Here is a 16290-nt window from a genome sequence, read left to right as displayed (position 1 = left end):
TTACGTGAGAAGAAATGACAAAGTCAGAAATGACTTTTGATTCTCCAGTACTGTTATCCAGACCACAGGAACCATCATTAAAGAGGAGGTCTTGTGGAGCGGACATATCCCCAGTCAATTTGAGAAAATTATATTCCATTTTTCCAGTCTGAGAAGCCACACACAGATTATAAGAATATGGTAAAGTTCCCTCACTGTACTTTGGGACTATTCCAGATGCAGAATGAGAGCTAAGATCTCCTCTGAAACACCCTAATACCTTGAAATCTGAAGATTTCCGAAGGCGCAGGGCAATAGCCAGTACTACGGTGAGAAAGAATAGTATGGAGATTAAAGCTAAAGCAACGACCAGGTAAAACTGTAGCTCAGACTGAGGATCTGGGATCTCTGAGTGCTCCTCCCTCATTTCTGGCAAAACCTCCTGCAGACTGTCTGCAAAGACCAGATGAAGAGTCACAGTGGCCGACAGAGGGGGCTGGCCTCCGTCCTGCACAGAGACTAGCAGGCGGTGACGAGCAGCGTCTCGGTCAGCCATAGTTCTAGCTATCCTAATCTCACCTGTGAGCTGTCCCAGGCTGAAGAGCCCAGCATCTGTGGCCTTCAGCACGCGGTAGGATAGCCAGGCGTTGTGTCCCGAGTCGGCATCCACTGCCACCACCTTCGTGACTAGGTAACCGGGCTCCGCTGAGCGAGGAACCATGTCAAAGAGGGCTGATCCTTCGTCCCCGAGGGCCGGGTAAAGGATGATTGGGGCATTGTCATTTTTATCCACTATGAATACTCTCAAGGTGACATTAGTACAGAAGGCAGGAGAGCCAGCGTCACAGGCCTGAAGAATCAGTTCGAAGGTGCGGACTTGCTCATAGTCGAAAGAGCGCTGAGCGAAGATTTCCCCGCTGTGGACACTGATCGATACATAGGAAGACAACAACAGCAAAGCTAGGTCACTGCTGATAATGGAGTAGGATAAGAGACCGTTTTGCTCCAGGTCTGGGTCAACTGCTGAGACACAGGAAATAGATGCCCCTGCGGGATTGTTCTCAGGAACGTAAGACACATAAAAAGGTTGCAGAAAAAGAGGGGCATTGTCATTGACGTCTGCTATGCGTAGAGTGAGGGTCTTACTAGTGGACAGAGGGGGATTCCCTTTATCAGTAGCTGTCACAGTAATATTATACTCTGTGATCTGCTCTCGGTCCAAAGCTCCCTTTGTCAGTAACTTGTAGTAATTCTTAGAAGAGGATTCTAATTTGAAGGGAATATTGTCTTGAAGATAACACATAACCTCTCCATTTTCTCCCGAATCTCTGTCACGGATTTTCAGAAGTGCAATGATAGTGCCAGGTTCAGAATTCTCTGGCACTGGACTGAACATAGATGCCACAGTTATTTCGGGGATACAGTCATTTTCATCGACAATTTCTATATGGATTTTACAGTGTGATGCTAGATCTCCAAAGTCTTTTGCTTCTATGCTCAGGGTGTAACTACTAATATTCTCGAAGTCCAGATTATCCTTAGTCGTTATTTCTCCTGTCTTTTGATTCAAGTCGAATAAAAGTTTCACATCCTTTGCTGTATTTTGGAAGGAGTAGGTAATTTCTGCATTGACTCCCTCATCCTGGTCAGTAGCCGACACACGCAGTAGAGTGGATCCTGGGGGCAGGTTCTCCCGCACACTGACCCGGTAAACTTGCTGACTGAATACCGGGACATTGTCATTGGCATCCACAACATTGATTCTGATCTGAGCTGTGCCATTTTGTGGTGGCTGCCCACCATCCAGGGCCATCAAAACCAATTGATGTGAACTCTGCTGTTCTCTATCCAGAGATTTTTTCAGTATCAACTCAGGATATTTTTCGCCATCTGGACTCTGTTTCACTGTTAGATCAAAGTAACTGTTTTGTTCAAGGTAATATCTTTGCAGAGAATTACTTCCAACATCTGAATCTACAGCGGGGTCTAGAGGAAAGGACGAGCCTACTTGAATGGATTCTGAGATTTTTAGATCTACTTGAGACTGTTCGAATAATGGAGCATTATCATTAATATCGAGCACGACCACAGTTACATGGGAAATATTTAGGGGATTTTCTGCAACTGTTTCGAAATCAAGAGAGCACACGAGCTTTCTTCCACATATCTCCTCTCGGTCTATTCTGCCACTGACCAACAATTCCCCGCTCTTGGAGCTGATACTGAAGTATTCTCTTTCTGTGCTAACCCGCAGCTTCCTACTCGGTAAATTTTGGATTTCTAGTCCCAGATCCTTGGCGAGATTCCCCACCACCGATCCTTTCGCCATCTCCTCTGGAATGGAGTAGCGGATCTGCTCAGAAAACGCGCAACAGAACAAAGACACCAAAAAGGGGACCAGTACCTGCGGCCTCAGAGTCAGAGCTCTTTGCCCGGCGATCCTTCCCATCTCTCAGGTTCTGTGCAAACAGAAACTCTTTAGCTCCTCAGAAGACGAAATGTAGATGATCATGAGTTGTAAGAATCAATATTAAAGAAGGACCAATTTCCCTGTCCAGCCTGTTTTAGCTGCAAATCTGTGCGCTCCAGGAAAGATTCTGTGGGACTGGAGCTTGAATGAATACAGGGTTTGTTGGCGAGCAGGAAATTACCAATCTGGAAGCTAGCTAACAAAGGATTCTCTGTTCCAGCTCTCCCTCCACATTGGCCGACAGCGGCGCCCAGTGTCTCTGTATGAGAACTGAAATAAGTCTTATAAATTGATTTTCTTTCCCAGGAAAAAACATTTCAGTGACAATCAGGATTAACAAATATGTTTTTCTTCTATGAGTGTCCATTGTTATTTTTTCCCATACCACTTTAAAACTTGTCTTTCCCTCTATATTAAAAATGCTGGTTGTGACAGAAAGAAATACTTAACTTCGTGGGGACACTGGAGCTTTGCCCAATTGAGCAGTCTGGCTAAAAATAAGTCGAGGGTTACTGTCTATCCTAAGCATGTGAAGGCTTCTTCCGGCGGAATGGTTAGATGAAAGCAATTCATTCCAATGGCAACAAAGGGCAAGGAAGCAGATGTTGTGCGGTGCTTATAGCTTGGTCAGCTATAGAAGACGCCAGGGTTTGCCACTTAGGCTATGGAGTTTTCTTGACTTTTGTCTTGCAACTGGATTCTGATAACTTTGGAAGACCCTGAGGCACTTTGTATCTCAATTAAGTCCAGGTCACTCCGTGATGCTAGTCCCCTTCAAAAGTGGAAGAACCAACCACAATTAAATCAATTGTATCTATTTGATACCTACTGCTATTCCTGCTTCAGTGGATAAGGAATTTCATTGATATGAACCCTCTTTCTTCCTAGGTACATTTGCCATCCATCTCTGCAAGTTTATCCTCATTTTTGTTTATCTTCTTCCATAAATTCCTCAAAGAGTTATTAATTTTCATGGGTGAGGCTCTTCCAACAGTATTTATTTAAATATTTTGCCAGTGCAGATTGCATATATCTTACTCCTTGCTTTGTCTACATAACCTCATTTTTCTGACAGAATTTTCGACCACAACTTTTTTTTACATACTATATATTTTTTTATTAAAGCTATTTATTTTCAAAATACATGGGTGGATAATTTTTCAATATTAAGCTTTGCAAAAACTTGTGTTCCAATTTCCCCTCTTCTGCCATACCCTCTCCCAGTGGGGCAAGTAATTCAATATATGTTAAATATGGTAGAAATATATGTTAAATCCAATATATGCATACATATTTAGGTAATTATCTTGTTGCACAAGAAAAATCAAAACAAATTTTAAAAATGAGAAAAAATAAAGTGCAAGCAAACAACAACAAAAAAGAGTGAAAGTGTTATGCTATGAACCACACTCAGTTCCCACCATTCTCTCTCTAGATGCAGATGTTTCTTTCCATCACAAATCTATTGGAATTACCTTGAATCAACTCATTGTTGAAGAGAGCCACTTCCATCAGAATTGATCATTGTATAATCTTATTGTTGCCCTGTACAATGATCTCCTGGTTCTGTTCATTTCACTTTGCATCAGTTCATGTAAGTCTCTCCAAGGCCTCCCTGAAACATGCTGCTGATCGTTTATTATAGAACAATAATATTCCATAACATTTATATACCACAACTTATTCAGCCATTCTCCAATTGATGGGCGTCATTCAGTTTCCAGTTTCTTGCCATTACAAAAATATTTTTGCACATGTGGTTACCTTTTCTTCCTTTAAGATCTCTTTGGGATATAAACCCAGTAGAAATGCTGCTGGGTCAGAGTATGCACAGTTTGATAACTCTTTGGGCATAGTTCCAAACTGCTTTCCAGAATGGTTGGATCTGTTAACAATTCCATCAACAATGTATTAGTGTCCCAGTTTTCCCACATCTTCTCCAACATTTGTCATCATCTTTTCCTGTCATCTTAGGAATCTGAGAGGCGGGTAGTAGTATCTCAGAGTTGTCTTAATTTGCATTTTTCCAGATCAATCGTGATTTAGAACACCTTTTCATATGTCTAGAAATGTCACTCACAACTTTTAGGTCGTTTATTGCTATGTGATGTCGAGTGTGTGTGTGTGTGTGTGTGTGAGTGTGTGTGTAATAGACAGTATAGCCTATTTACAAACAAAGCCTATTTCTGTATTGTCATTTTGTGAAATGCTATTGTGATTTTTTCTTCACATAGTGGGATATTTCATCATTTGCAGCATTATTATAAGACTCCTGGAATATAGCTATATAAAATATGAGATTTGGGGTCTGAGAGTACCTAGAAATCTTTGAAAGCAACACAAAAATTGCCAAATGATATTGTCCAGATTTAAGAATTCTGATTAATAAAATGACCAACCATGATTCCAGAGGAACAATGATGAAGCAAGTTACCAATAAACTGACTGAAGGATGATAGGTTCAATTTTGCAGGATGAAACATTTTTTCCCCTAATAGACCAATAGGGGGATTTGTTTTTCTGGATTATGCATTTTTTTTTCCGGAGTTATTTTTTCTTGTTTATGAATGGGGGGGGGAGAGGAGAAGAGAGATTTGGAGTAGGTAGGTTAGGTTTAGAATTGCCAAAAAGAAGAAAAAAGAAAAAGAAAGAAAATGGTGTTATTGAAATATTTTGAAATGTATAGATAAAAGCAGAATGAAGGCTAGCAGAAATCACAGATGAGCAGAACAGTTTGGAAAGTAGTTATATGTTCTATTTGTTATATACTTTAAAAAAAATCAAGTTGTATATAATGGACACTCTTAGTTTCTTGTACGATCCTTAAAAAAATTCTATGTGCCTGTGGAAAATTCCAATCTTCTTTGTTGTTTCTTAGTCAGGATCTAAAAAAATGTAGCTTGCTTTTCTCCTATTAAACCTTGGGCCAAGATTTTTGTCCATCTACAATTTTTGTCAATCAATGAGGTAACTGCGAATGGTAATCTAGACAATCAGTGTTCTTGTGTGTGTATCACAAATTGTATTGTCAAATATATTTCTTTTCTGTGGCAATGGATCCCATTTTGGAAATTCTGTATTGTTCTAACACTCGATGAAATCGGTACGATTTAACTAAAGCCAATGATATAGAATACCTCTAATTTGTAACCTGCAAGACATCATCCTTTACAATGTTACACACCAGTTATGTATGTATATATGTATGTATATATGTGTTTTATTCCTTGATTGATATTCCTTATGATAGTAGTAGGAACTGGAGATATGATATAATTAATATAGTGAAGTCTTAGGGAAGGCAGCTCCTATTATTAACACAGAATGTCACTTTATCTGCAATTTAACATTTGTTTGGGATACTGAGAGAATAGATAGATGTCTTGCTCAAGGTCGCCCAGTAAATATGTGTCACTGGTGAAACGTGAACCCAGGTCTTCTTGGCTTCAAAGTTAATGCTCCATCTACTATTTCATGCTGCCTTAATTAGAGGATCATTGAATAAAGTTATCCACGTATCTTTTTTGCATATTAACATATACACTGAAATACATATCAAAAAGGAGATTCTTAAAAGTTATATTTTGCTTTAACCAGTAAAATACTTATTCAAGAATTAAACAACAGAATATAATATTCCCTAGAAGATTTGGATTGCTTCAGAAATTCATCAGTGATGAAACATTTTTTCAGAAAATGAAAGATTCAGTGAGTAGAGGGAAAGAAAGGTTTCAGGAAATAACTGGCACAAAAACAAAATGCATAAATTAACCTTAAGAAAAAAAGAAAGACATAATCATTTAAAAAAATTCTGTTTACTTTGAGGTACTACTTCACACCTCTCAAATTCGTTAAGACGATAGGAAAAGATAATGATAAATGCTAGAGCTGATATGGGAAAACTGGGACGTCGTTGATGGATATGTGAACTGATCCCAACATTTTGGAGAGCAATTTGGAACTACGCCCAAAGAGATATTGAACTTTGTATACCCTTAGATCTAGCACTATGTCTACTATGTATATATCCCAAAGAGATCATAAGAAAGGGAAAAGGACCCCAAGTGAGCAAAATATTTGTGGCAGCCCTTTTTGTGGTGGCAAAGAATTGGAAATTGCAATCCTGCAGTTTGGGCAGATGGGAGCCGAATGCCCATTGTTTGGGGAAAGGTTGAATGGGTTATGGCATATGGATTTAATGGAATATTATTGCTTGATAAGAAATTATCATTAGGATATGATGGAAAGATTTACATGAATTGATGCTAAGTGAAGTGAGTAGCACCAAAAGAATCATTGTACAAAGCAACAACAAGATGATGTGATGATAAACTGTGATGGACTTGGCTCTTTTCAACAATGAGATGATTCAGGCCAATTCTAATAGACTTGTGATGGAAAGAGTCATCTGCATCCAGAGAGAGAACTATGGGCATTGAATATGGATCACAACATAGTATTTTCATGTTTGTTGTTGTTGTTGTTTGCTTGCTTGTTGTTGTTTTTTTTTTCTCTCTCTCATTTTTTCCTTTTTGATCTGATTCTTCTTGTTCAGCACGATAAATATGGAAATATGTTTAGAAGAATTGCATATGTTTAACCTATATCGAATTTCTTGCTGTCTAGGCTGAGGAGAGAGGTGGGAAGGGAGGGAGAAAGAAATGGTACACAGTTTTGCAAGGTTGAATTTTAAAAACTATCTTTGCAAGGGCAGCTAGGTGTTGCAATGGATAGAGCACCAGTTCTGAAGTCAGGAGGATCTGAGTTCAACTCTGGCCTCAGACCCTAGGCAAGTAACTTGACCCCAATTGCCTCAGGAAAAAAAAGTCATCATGTTAAAACTATCTTTGTGTATATATATATATATATATATTTAAAGCTATTATTAAAAAGTTCACTTACTAACTGTACAGTAGAGAATGAAAGAAAACATACAACGAAGGAAAGAAAGGATAGCTAGCTCTGAACACAGTATGTGGTATTTATTATATAAGCTTTTTTGAGATGGAAATTTATTGGTTTATATTTTGATTACTCTCCTATGTTCTATTCTTCACATGAAAATTATCCCCCCAATTTTATATTTAAATTTAAAATAAATTAAGAAAAAAACAACGCTTTCTTATTCCCTTCTTACTATTTCTTTAAGTAAACAAGACACCAGACATCATTATCTATGACAAATGAAAAGTGAGTATCTCACAGAGGTCAATAAAGAGTCCAATGGAAGGCATGAGTGGGCTGCAATACATTACACTGAAGCATCCCTTTTTTTCCACCAACAAATTTAGACAATACAAGCCAATAGATATAAAAAAATAATATTTTCTTTAAAAGTAATGAGATTAATCAAAAGTAACATGACTATTTCAAAAACAAAAATTGAAAGCTAAATAACATAATGATCAGTTAGAAGATACTTCTATTATGAGCTAAATAAAACACTAAATTTCTAGGAACCATTGTGGTACAGTAAAATCACTACTTTTCAGAGTTATGGTAATTGATCTCTAGTGTATAACATTTTGAAGTATGTCCACTAGTATTGGGTAATAAATTTAAATGTGTATTCTTCTTAACACTGCATACTTTTTATTCGAAGTTTCTTGAATAAAAGTCACAAAAACAAATGAACAAATTCAACTTTCTGATAAAATATATTGCTAGTCTAGAAAAAGATAAAAATTGCAAAAATAAAAATGCTATCAAATAAATGATGAGACAGTTTCTAAACATTGATATGACAAAAACTTTCTACTTTGTTCCAATAAGAAGTTTGATATTAATTTCATTATCAATTTCTCCTTAAAGAGTGGCTTCTTAAGATCTTAAGACATTTTGATGTTTGATTGTGGGTACTACATTAGGTAGCTTAATTACATTGAATAAAGAGAAAGATAATCAGAGATTGATGCTAATGTAACGGAGTACCATAAGATTTTATCTATGACTACAATTGAAGTCAAAGAATATATACAGATGGAAAAAAGACTAAAAAAACCCCTAGGATCTAGCATCATTATTTGACAGAAGAGAAGGAGAAAGCCAGGGAGAGGGAAGTGATGGTACTAGAAATAAAGTCTCTTGAATGTCATTCACTCTTCACTCCTCCATAGAGCACAATCTTATTCAACATGTTGCCCAACATATGTGAAGAATTAAAAATCATTGGGTTTTTTTGGGGGGGGCATATGACATGGATATGCACAAAACAATGTTTTTTTTATGAATCTGGATTCAAAAATATATCAACAGACTTTAACTACAACAAGTATAAGGATAAATAAAATGCTATTCTTTAGCCCAAAATCAATAGTGAAAATATAGGAGAGGTAAAATTGATTTTTATTAATGAATCTGAAAAATATATTAGGCATTACAATCGAAAGAAAACTCAATACGTTAGTTATATGATCTAGGTTAATAAAATAGTGTTCAAAGAGAAGGAATAATATCACTATTTTCAACAATGATCAGTTCACGTCCTGAGTTACTGAATTCAGTTGAGAAGATGACAAAATATGAACTTCTACAAGAAGACGTACAGACAATAAAGTTTCTTTAAACCAAAGAATATACTGAATAGTTGAAAAAGTCAGGAATATATAGGAAAAAGATAAGACATTGAGTAAGCTAAAGCAATCTCTATTTGAAGGCTGCTTTACATGTGGAATTAGATCTACTCTATACAAAAATCAGTCGACTCAGTTAAAGCTATCTATATGTGTGGTCAAAGTAAAGAAATGGCTAACAATTAGAAGTTTAAAAAAAAAAAAAAACCGACAAAATAATTTCCGGAACAGCAAGATGATGAAGTGGATAGAGTTCCGACTCTGAAGTCAAGACGACCTGAGTTCAAATTCTGCCTCAGACACTTAACACTTACTAGCTATGTGACCCTGGCAAGTCATCTCAATTAATTACCTTGCTCCCCCCCCCAAAAAAAAAAAAAAAAAAAAAAACAAATAACAAAAAAACCTTTCTGAGCTAAGATACATATTTTGAAGATCTTAAACAGAGAATCACTATCTCACAGCCCAGATTATTACGAAGAAGATTGCCATAGTAAAGTTGGAAATTTGGCTAGATATTGATACTATTTCACAACTCGAGTAAAATATGTCAGGTATTAAATACTATTTAAAAAACAGCATACCTGTAAGAAGGACTGATCCTCATTAGAGAGAAATGACTCGTGAGGGATTAATGGAGGTTCCTTTTTATCAGAGCTCTGCTGGATTGATAAAGTATCTGCATAATTTGGTCCCAGAAATATCAATTGGCTTTTCCGAGAGTCAGTGGTGAGGGAAACTTCTTGGGTATGTGTTTGGAGAAACGCTCTCACTCCATCAATGCCCACAAACTGGGAGGAATGGATGTTTCCAAAATGCCCAGTAGATGCACTCAGAAACTTCGAGGTCCTCCACCTGTGTAATTTGAGCGCCAATAAAATGACAATGAAGGTAAAGAACAAACAGGAAACCGCAGCCACAGCGATGACGAGGTAGAATGTGAGGTTGGAGTCTTTAAGGTCATCTGATGGCTCGGGATTGCTGAGCTCAGAAAGGATCTTGGGGATGCTGTCAGCCACAATTATGGTGATACTGACAGTGGCAGAGAGGGGGAGCTCCCCATTATCTGTCACTGCCACTAGAAGATTCTGCTTGAGAGCATCTTTATCCAGGAATGTCCGGACAGTCCTGATTTCTCCTGAATGAAGACCCACAGAGAAGAGACCAGGCTCTGTGGCCTTGATCAGGCGGTAGGACAGCCAGGCATTCTGGCCAGAATCTCCGTCGACTGCTACCACCTTGGTCACCAGGTAACCTGGCTCTGCAGAGCGAGGGGCCAGTTCTACTCCACTGGAACCATCTGTAGGGAAGGCGGGGTACAGGACTTCCGGGGCATTATCATTCTGATCCAGGATAAACAGAGTCAGAGACACGTTGCTGCTGAGAGGAGGATCTCCAGAGTCCATGGCGATCACTCCTAGCTTCAGTTCTCGGAACTGTTCGTAATCAAAGGAACTCAGAGCATAGAGAACGCCAGTTTCAGAGTTAATGGAAACATAGGAGGAGAGAGATGCACCATGTATCAAATCGTCCATGATGGAGTAAGTGACGTGACCATTCTCCCCGATATCGGAGTCATGAGCAGTCAGAGAATAAATAGAAGTTCCTCTGGGATTGTTCTCCATGACATAAGTCGATTCGGATGTCTGGACAAAAACTGGGTGGTTGTCATTGATGTCTTCTATGTGCAGGGAGATGTGAGTGTTAGTGGACAGAGGGGGACTCCCTCCATCTGTGGCTGTCACCGTGACGTTGTATATGGAGACTTGTTCCCGATCTAGGGCTCTGTCGGTCACCAGAGTATAATAATTTCCATAGGACTTTTCAAGTTTGAAAGGGAGATTTTCTGGAATGGAGCACGTGACCTGTCCATTTTCTCCGGAATCTCTGTCGTGCACATTGAAAAGGGCAATCACTGATCCTGCAGAAGAATTTTCAGAGATTGAGCTGATAACAGAAGTGATGGTGACTTCGGGAGCGTTGTCATTCACATCAAGTACTTTGATCAGAATCTTGGCTATGGCCAGAAGTCCAGCCCCATCTCGGGCTTCAATATCTATAGTATAGATATTGCATTCTTCATAATCTAGATTTCCCAGTACTGTTATACCTCCAGTCAAAGCATTCAAATGAAATAACTGAGATGTTTTTTCTGTAATTTTCTGAAAATAATAAGTGACTTCCCCGTTTATTCCTATATCCATGTCGGTAGCACTCACTGCGAGTAGCTGTGAACCCTGTGGTAAATTCTCAGGTACATTCACGCTATACAGAGATTGAGTAAACTTTGGCGCGTTGTCATTCGCATCCAGAACAGTGATAGGAACTCGTAGAGTGCCAGAGAGAATCGGATCTCCACCGTCCGAAGCCAAGAGAGTGAGGTGATGAACAGGTTTCTCCTCTCGGTCCAGAGCATGTTCAAGCACCAACTCCAAAAACTTGCTCCCACCTGTTCGTTTTTCCACATGCAGAGAGAAATGATGATTCGAACTCAACTTGTAGCTCTGAACGGAGTTCATTCCTATATCTGCATCAAAAGCTTCCGGAAGGGGAAACCTTGTTCCTGGCACTGCGCTTTCGCTGATTTTGATTTCCCGTTCTTCTGTTCCAAAGCTGGGGGCGTTATCGTTGATATCAATTATTTCCACTTCTATTCCATAAATTTTCACTTTATCCTCTAATAGAATCTCTGCGTTTACAACGCACACGGATGCTTTCCCACACAACTCTTCCCTATCTATTCTGTCCGCTGTGACTAAGCTTCCGCTTCTGACATTCAAAGCAAAATGATGCTTCTTACCTCTGGAAACTATGCGGGCTCCGTGCTCTGACAGCTTTCGGGGCTCCAACCGAAGGTCCTGGGCAATGTCGCCCACAAATGAACCCTTCTCCATCTCCTCGGGCACTGAGTAGCGGATCTGCTCAGACCCAGTCTCCCATAGCACTCCCAGGAGAAAGCAAATCAGGATTATTCCATGGCAGTTCCCGATTTTCTGTCTAGCCTCCATTGTTGCCTCGATATTGGATTTTTATTCCTTTTGCAGGCCCGACCTTAGTATATGAATTAGCATTCCGATCTTAAGTGTCCAAGGGGATTAAGATGCCCCAGCCTCTTCCAACTTAGAGAGGACAGTTTGTGGCCGATTTGATTTTAACGGGAAGCTGACATTATATGCCTAGGCTTTGTGGGCTGCTGGGAAGTTTAGGTTGGATTCATCTCCTTACTGGTCAACAGCGGCGCCCAGAGTCCTAACCGATTACTACAACATTTTTGAGCAAAACATACATTTGGTTTAAAATAGCTTCCTAATAATTTTATTGCTTTGAAACATTTTTAAAAGGAACACATATTTCATTTAATTTTCGAGGCAAATCCAGCGAACATCCAAAAACATGTAACGATTGTAGACTTCAAAACAGTAACTCTTCTTTTATTTCGTAGAATTTATTTCAATAAGATTATTCATTGTGTATTCATGGTTTCTTTGCATTTTCTTTATTCCACCCCGTATTTTCATTATAAGTCCTCAGTCTCGGCATAAGCTATTCTTAAGTAATAAATTCCTACACCTCCAAGATGAAGTGCTTTTGTACTAAGTGAGATGAAGAGATTTGTGTTTCTAAAAATGAAAAGTGGTTTTCTTAGGAGTTGTTATAATTTTATGCCATGGACCTCATTAAGAGATTCTGAATGAGTTTCAACTCAGCCAATAAAAGTAGAAACAATGTAACAATTACATTTCTTTGCAGGCCCCTCAGAGATTTTTATTTTTTAAAATATTAAATATATTAATGTTTTATTCAAGGAATCCTCAGAATGCAAAAAAGATCTAGTTACTTTATATAAACCCTTGTGTAATCATAATTAGCTAACAATATTCAAATGTGAATGCCCAACATAAACATCTAAACACCAAAGTACAAAACAAAAGAAAATTAAATATAATTGGTATAAGTGTTCTGCATACTTGAATTTTGGCTCTTGAAATATTAAAAATCTTATTTTCCTCAATATTCATAATTTTCTGGAAGGCAGAATTCGAAAACCTCTATTATATTTACATTATATATTACCAATGTTTGATGAAGGACTTTATTTCTAGACTAGAATATACAAAATTATTGATGAACAGTAAAACCAAAGAGTAATTTTTCAATGGATATGATGAAAGTAAAAAGTTAATTAAGAATTATTTTAGTATGGCTAATGTAGAAATTCATTTTGCATAACTAGCCATATTAGTGATAGGTTTTACTTTTCTTACCTTCTCATTAGGTGAGAAAAGAATAAAGGGAGGGAAAGAATTTGGAACTGGAAAAAATTTCTGTGCTTTAAAAATGAATGTAATTTAAGTTTTAAAAAACATTCTTTTAGGAAACTGCTGTCAATAAGCTTTTTACTTAATTTGAACCATGAAATTATGGGGCGAGGGGAAATCCTTTATCAAAGTCCAATAATTTGTGAAGAATATTAATGGCTAGATCAAAAAGTGCAGACCTCACAGTTCCAGGAAAGCTCAATGTTTTCAAACCAAGGAAGGTCATAAATGAGAGATAAACTCCATCTCTCCTTCTCTTTCTCCCCCTCTTTCTCTCCCTCACTCTCCCTCTCCCTCCCTCTCTTCCTCCTTTCCTCTCTCCCTCTGTCTCTGTCTCTCTGTCTCTTTGTCTCTCTGTGTCTCTGTCTCTGTCTCTGTCTCTGTCTCTCTCTCTTCCTCTCTCTCTCTCCCTCTCTTTCTCTCTCTCTCTCCTTCCCTCTCCCCCCCCCTCTCTCTCTCTCTCACACACACACACACACTTGCCTACTTAAAATGTTTGTTAGTAAATTAGAGGACAGAGAAAGTATGTCAAACTTACAAATCCCCAACTACTCACAATCAAGCTATTTAAATTTTAAGAACTAATGCACAATGAAAACATTGTCAAAAAAAAAGAGATGATTGCAAAAACTTACATGAGAAGGAATGCCTATGTTAGAGGTGACCTGGAGCTCCCCATTAGTGTTATTCAGGATCCTGGAAGCATCATTCAAGAGAAAATCCTGTGGGGATGACATTTCCCCAGTCAGTTTAAGAAAATTATATTCCATCCTTCCCCCTTGAGAGGCAACACACAGATTATAAGAATATGGTAAAGTTCCTTCATTGTGGTTTGGGGGGATGATGTGCCCAGTCTTAGAGCAAAAATCCACAGAGAAACATCTGAATATAGATGAATTTGATGACTTTCCTAAGCGAAGGGCAATGGCCAGTGTCACTGTGACTAGGAACAACAATGAAATTAGGGCTAAAGCTATTACCAAATAAAACTGCAGCTCAGACTGAGAGTCTGGAATCTCAGAGTGCTCTTCCATTATCTCTGGCATGGCCTCCTGCAGGCTGTCTGCAAAAACCAAAAGCAGAGTCACAGTCGATGACAAAGGGGGCTGTCCACCATCCTGCACAGAGACCAGCAGGCGGTGCTTGGCTGTGTCTCTGTCAAACAAGGCCCTGTTAGTCCTAACCTCTCCTGTATGAAGTCCTAAGCTGAAGAGTTCCGGATCTGTGGCTTGCAGTACTTGGTAGGCCAACCAGGCATTGTGTCCCGAATCAGCATCCACTGCCACCACCTTAGTGACTAAGTAGCCTGGCTCCGCAGAACGTGGGACCATATCAAAGAGGGCTGATCCTTCGGCCCCGAGTGCCGGGTAAAGAATGATTGGGGCATTGTCATTTTGATCCACTACGAACACTCGAACTGAAACATTAGCACAGAGGGCAGGGGAGCCAGCATCACAGGCTTGAAGAATTAGCTCGAAGGTGTGGACTTGCTCATAGTCGAAGGACCGCTGCGCAAAGATGTCTCCTCTGTGTCCATTGACAGACACGTAGGAGGACAGTGGCAGGGTAGGGAGATCGCTCCAAATAATAGAGTAAGACAGACTGCCATTCTTCTCCAAGTCTGGGTCAACTGCTGAGACACAGGAAATAGATGTCCCTGAGGGATTGTTCTCAGGAATGTAAGACACATAAGATTGTTGAAGGAAGACCGGGGCATTGTCATTGACATCCCCAACGACTAGGAGGATGATTTTGCTGGTGGATAGAGGGGGGTTTCCTTTGTCAGTGGCAGTCACAGTAATATTATACTCTGAGGTATGCTCTCTGTCTAGAGTTCCCTCTGTCAATATCTTGTAGTAATTCTTGGAAGGGGATTCCAATTTGAAGGGAATATTTTCTTGAAAATAACACATAACCTCTCCATTTTCTCCCGAATCTCTGTCACGGATTTTCAGAAGTGCAATGATAGTGCCAGGTTCAGAATTCTCTGGCACTGGACTGAACATAGATGCCACAGTTATTTCGGGGATACAGTCATTTTCATCGACAATTTCTATATGGATTTTACAGTGTGATGCTAGATCTCCAAAGTCTTTTGCTTCTATGCTCAGGGTGTAACTACTAATATTCTCGAAGTCCAGATTATCCTTAGTCGTTATTTCTCCTGTCTTTTGATTCAAGTCGAATAAAAGTTTCACATCTTCATCTACGTTTTGGAAGGAGTAAGTAATTTCTGCATTGACTCCCTCATCCTGGTCGGTAGCCGACACACGCAGTAGAGTGGATCCTGGGGGCAGGTTCTCCCGCACACTGACCCGGTAAACTTGCTGACTGAATACCGGGACATTGTCATTGGCATCCACAACATTGATTCTGATCTGAGCTGTGCCATTTTGTGGTGGCTGCCCACCATCCAGGGCCATCAAAACCAATTGATGTGAACTCTGCTGTTCTCTATCCAGAGATTTTTTCAGTATCAACTCAGGATATTTTTCGCCATCTGGACTCTGTTTCACTGTTAGATCAAAGTAACTGTTTTGTTCAAGGTAGTATCTTTGCAGAGAATTACTTCCAACATCTAAATCCACAGCGGGGTCTAGAGGAAAGGACGAGCCTACTTGAATGGATTCTGAGATCTTTAAATTTGCATGAGACCTTTTGAATAATGGAACATTATCATTAATATCGAGCACGACCACAGTTACATGGAAAATATTTAGGGGATTTTCTGCAACTGTTTCGAAATCAAGAGAGCACACGAGCTTTCTTCCACATATCTCCTCTCGGTCTATTCTGCCACTGACCAACAATTCCCCACTCTCTGAGCTGATACTGAAGTATTCCCTCTCTGCGCTAACCCGTAACTTCCTGCTCGGTAAATTTTGGATTTCTAGTCCCAGATCCTTGGCGAGGTTCCCCACCACCGATCCTTTTTCCATCTCCTCTGAAA

At 39.2% G+C, this 16290-nt stretch overlaps 1 protein-coding gene across 18 annotated transcripts in view; it reads right to left on the bottom strand.

Moving 5' to 3' along the window:
* Window positions 1-16290, bottom strand: part of LOC141556822 (protocadherin gamma-C4) — a 179701-nt gene that overhangs the window by 123680 nt on the left and 39731 nt on the right. For 8 of the 18 annotated variants that reach the window (XM_074291623.1, XM_074291621.1, XM_074291650.1 and 5 more), the window contains one exon: window positions 13976-14062. The exons of 6 other annotated variants lie outside the window; for them this stretch is intronic. In XM_074291623.1, the coding sequence (XP_074147724.1) occupies window positions 13976-14062 (87 nt within the window). 4 more of the 18 variants (XM_074291652.1, XM_074291651.1, XM_074291639.1 and 1 more) reach the window with 4 other exon arrangements.

Source organism: Sminthopsis crassicaudata, chromosome 2 (genome assembly GCF_048593235.1).
Source record: "Sminthopsis crassicaudata isolate SCR6 chromosome 2, ASM4859323v1, whole genome shotgun sequence".
NCBI lineage: Eukaryota > Metazoa > Chordata > Mammalia > Dasyuromorphia > Dasyuridae > Sminthopsis > Sminthopsis crassicaudata.
Note: the sequence above shows the minus strand (reverse complement) of the source record. Positions and strands in the feature narration are given on the sequence as shown.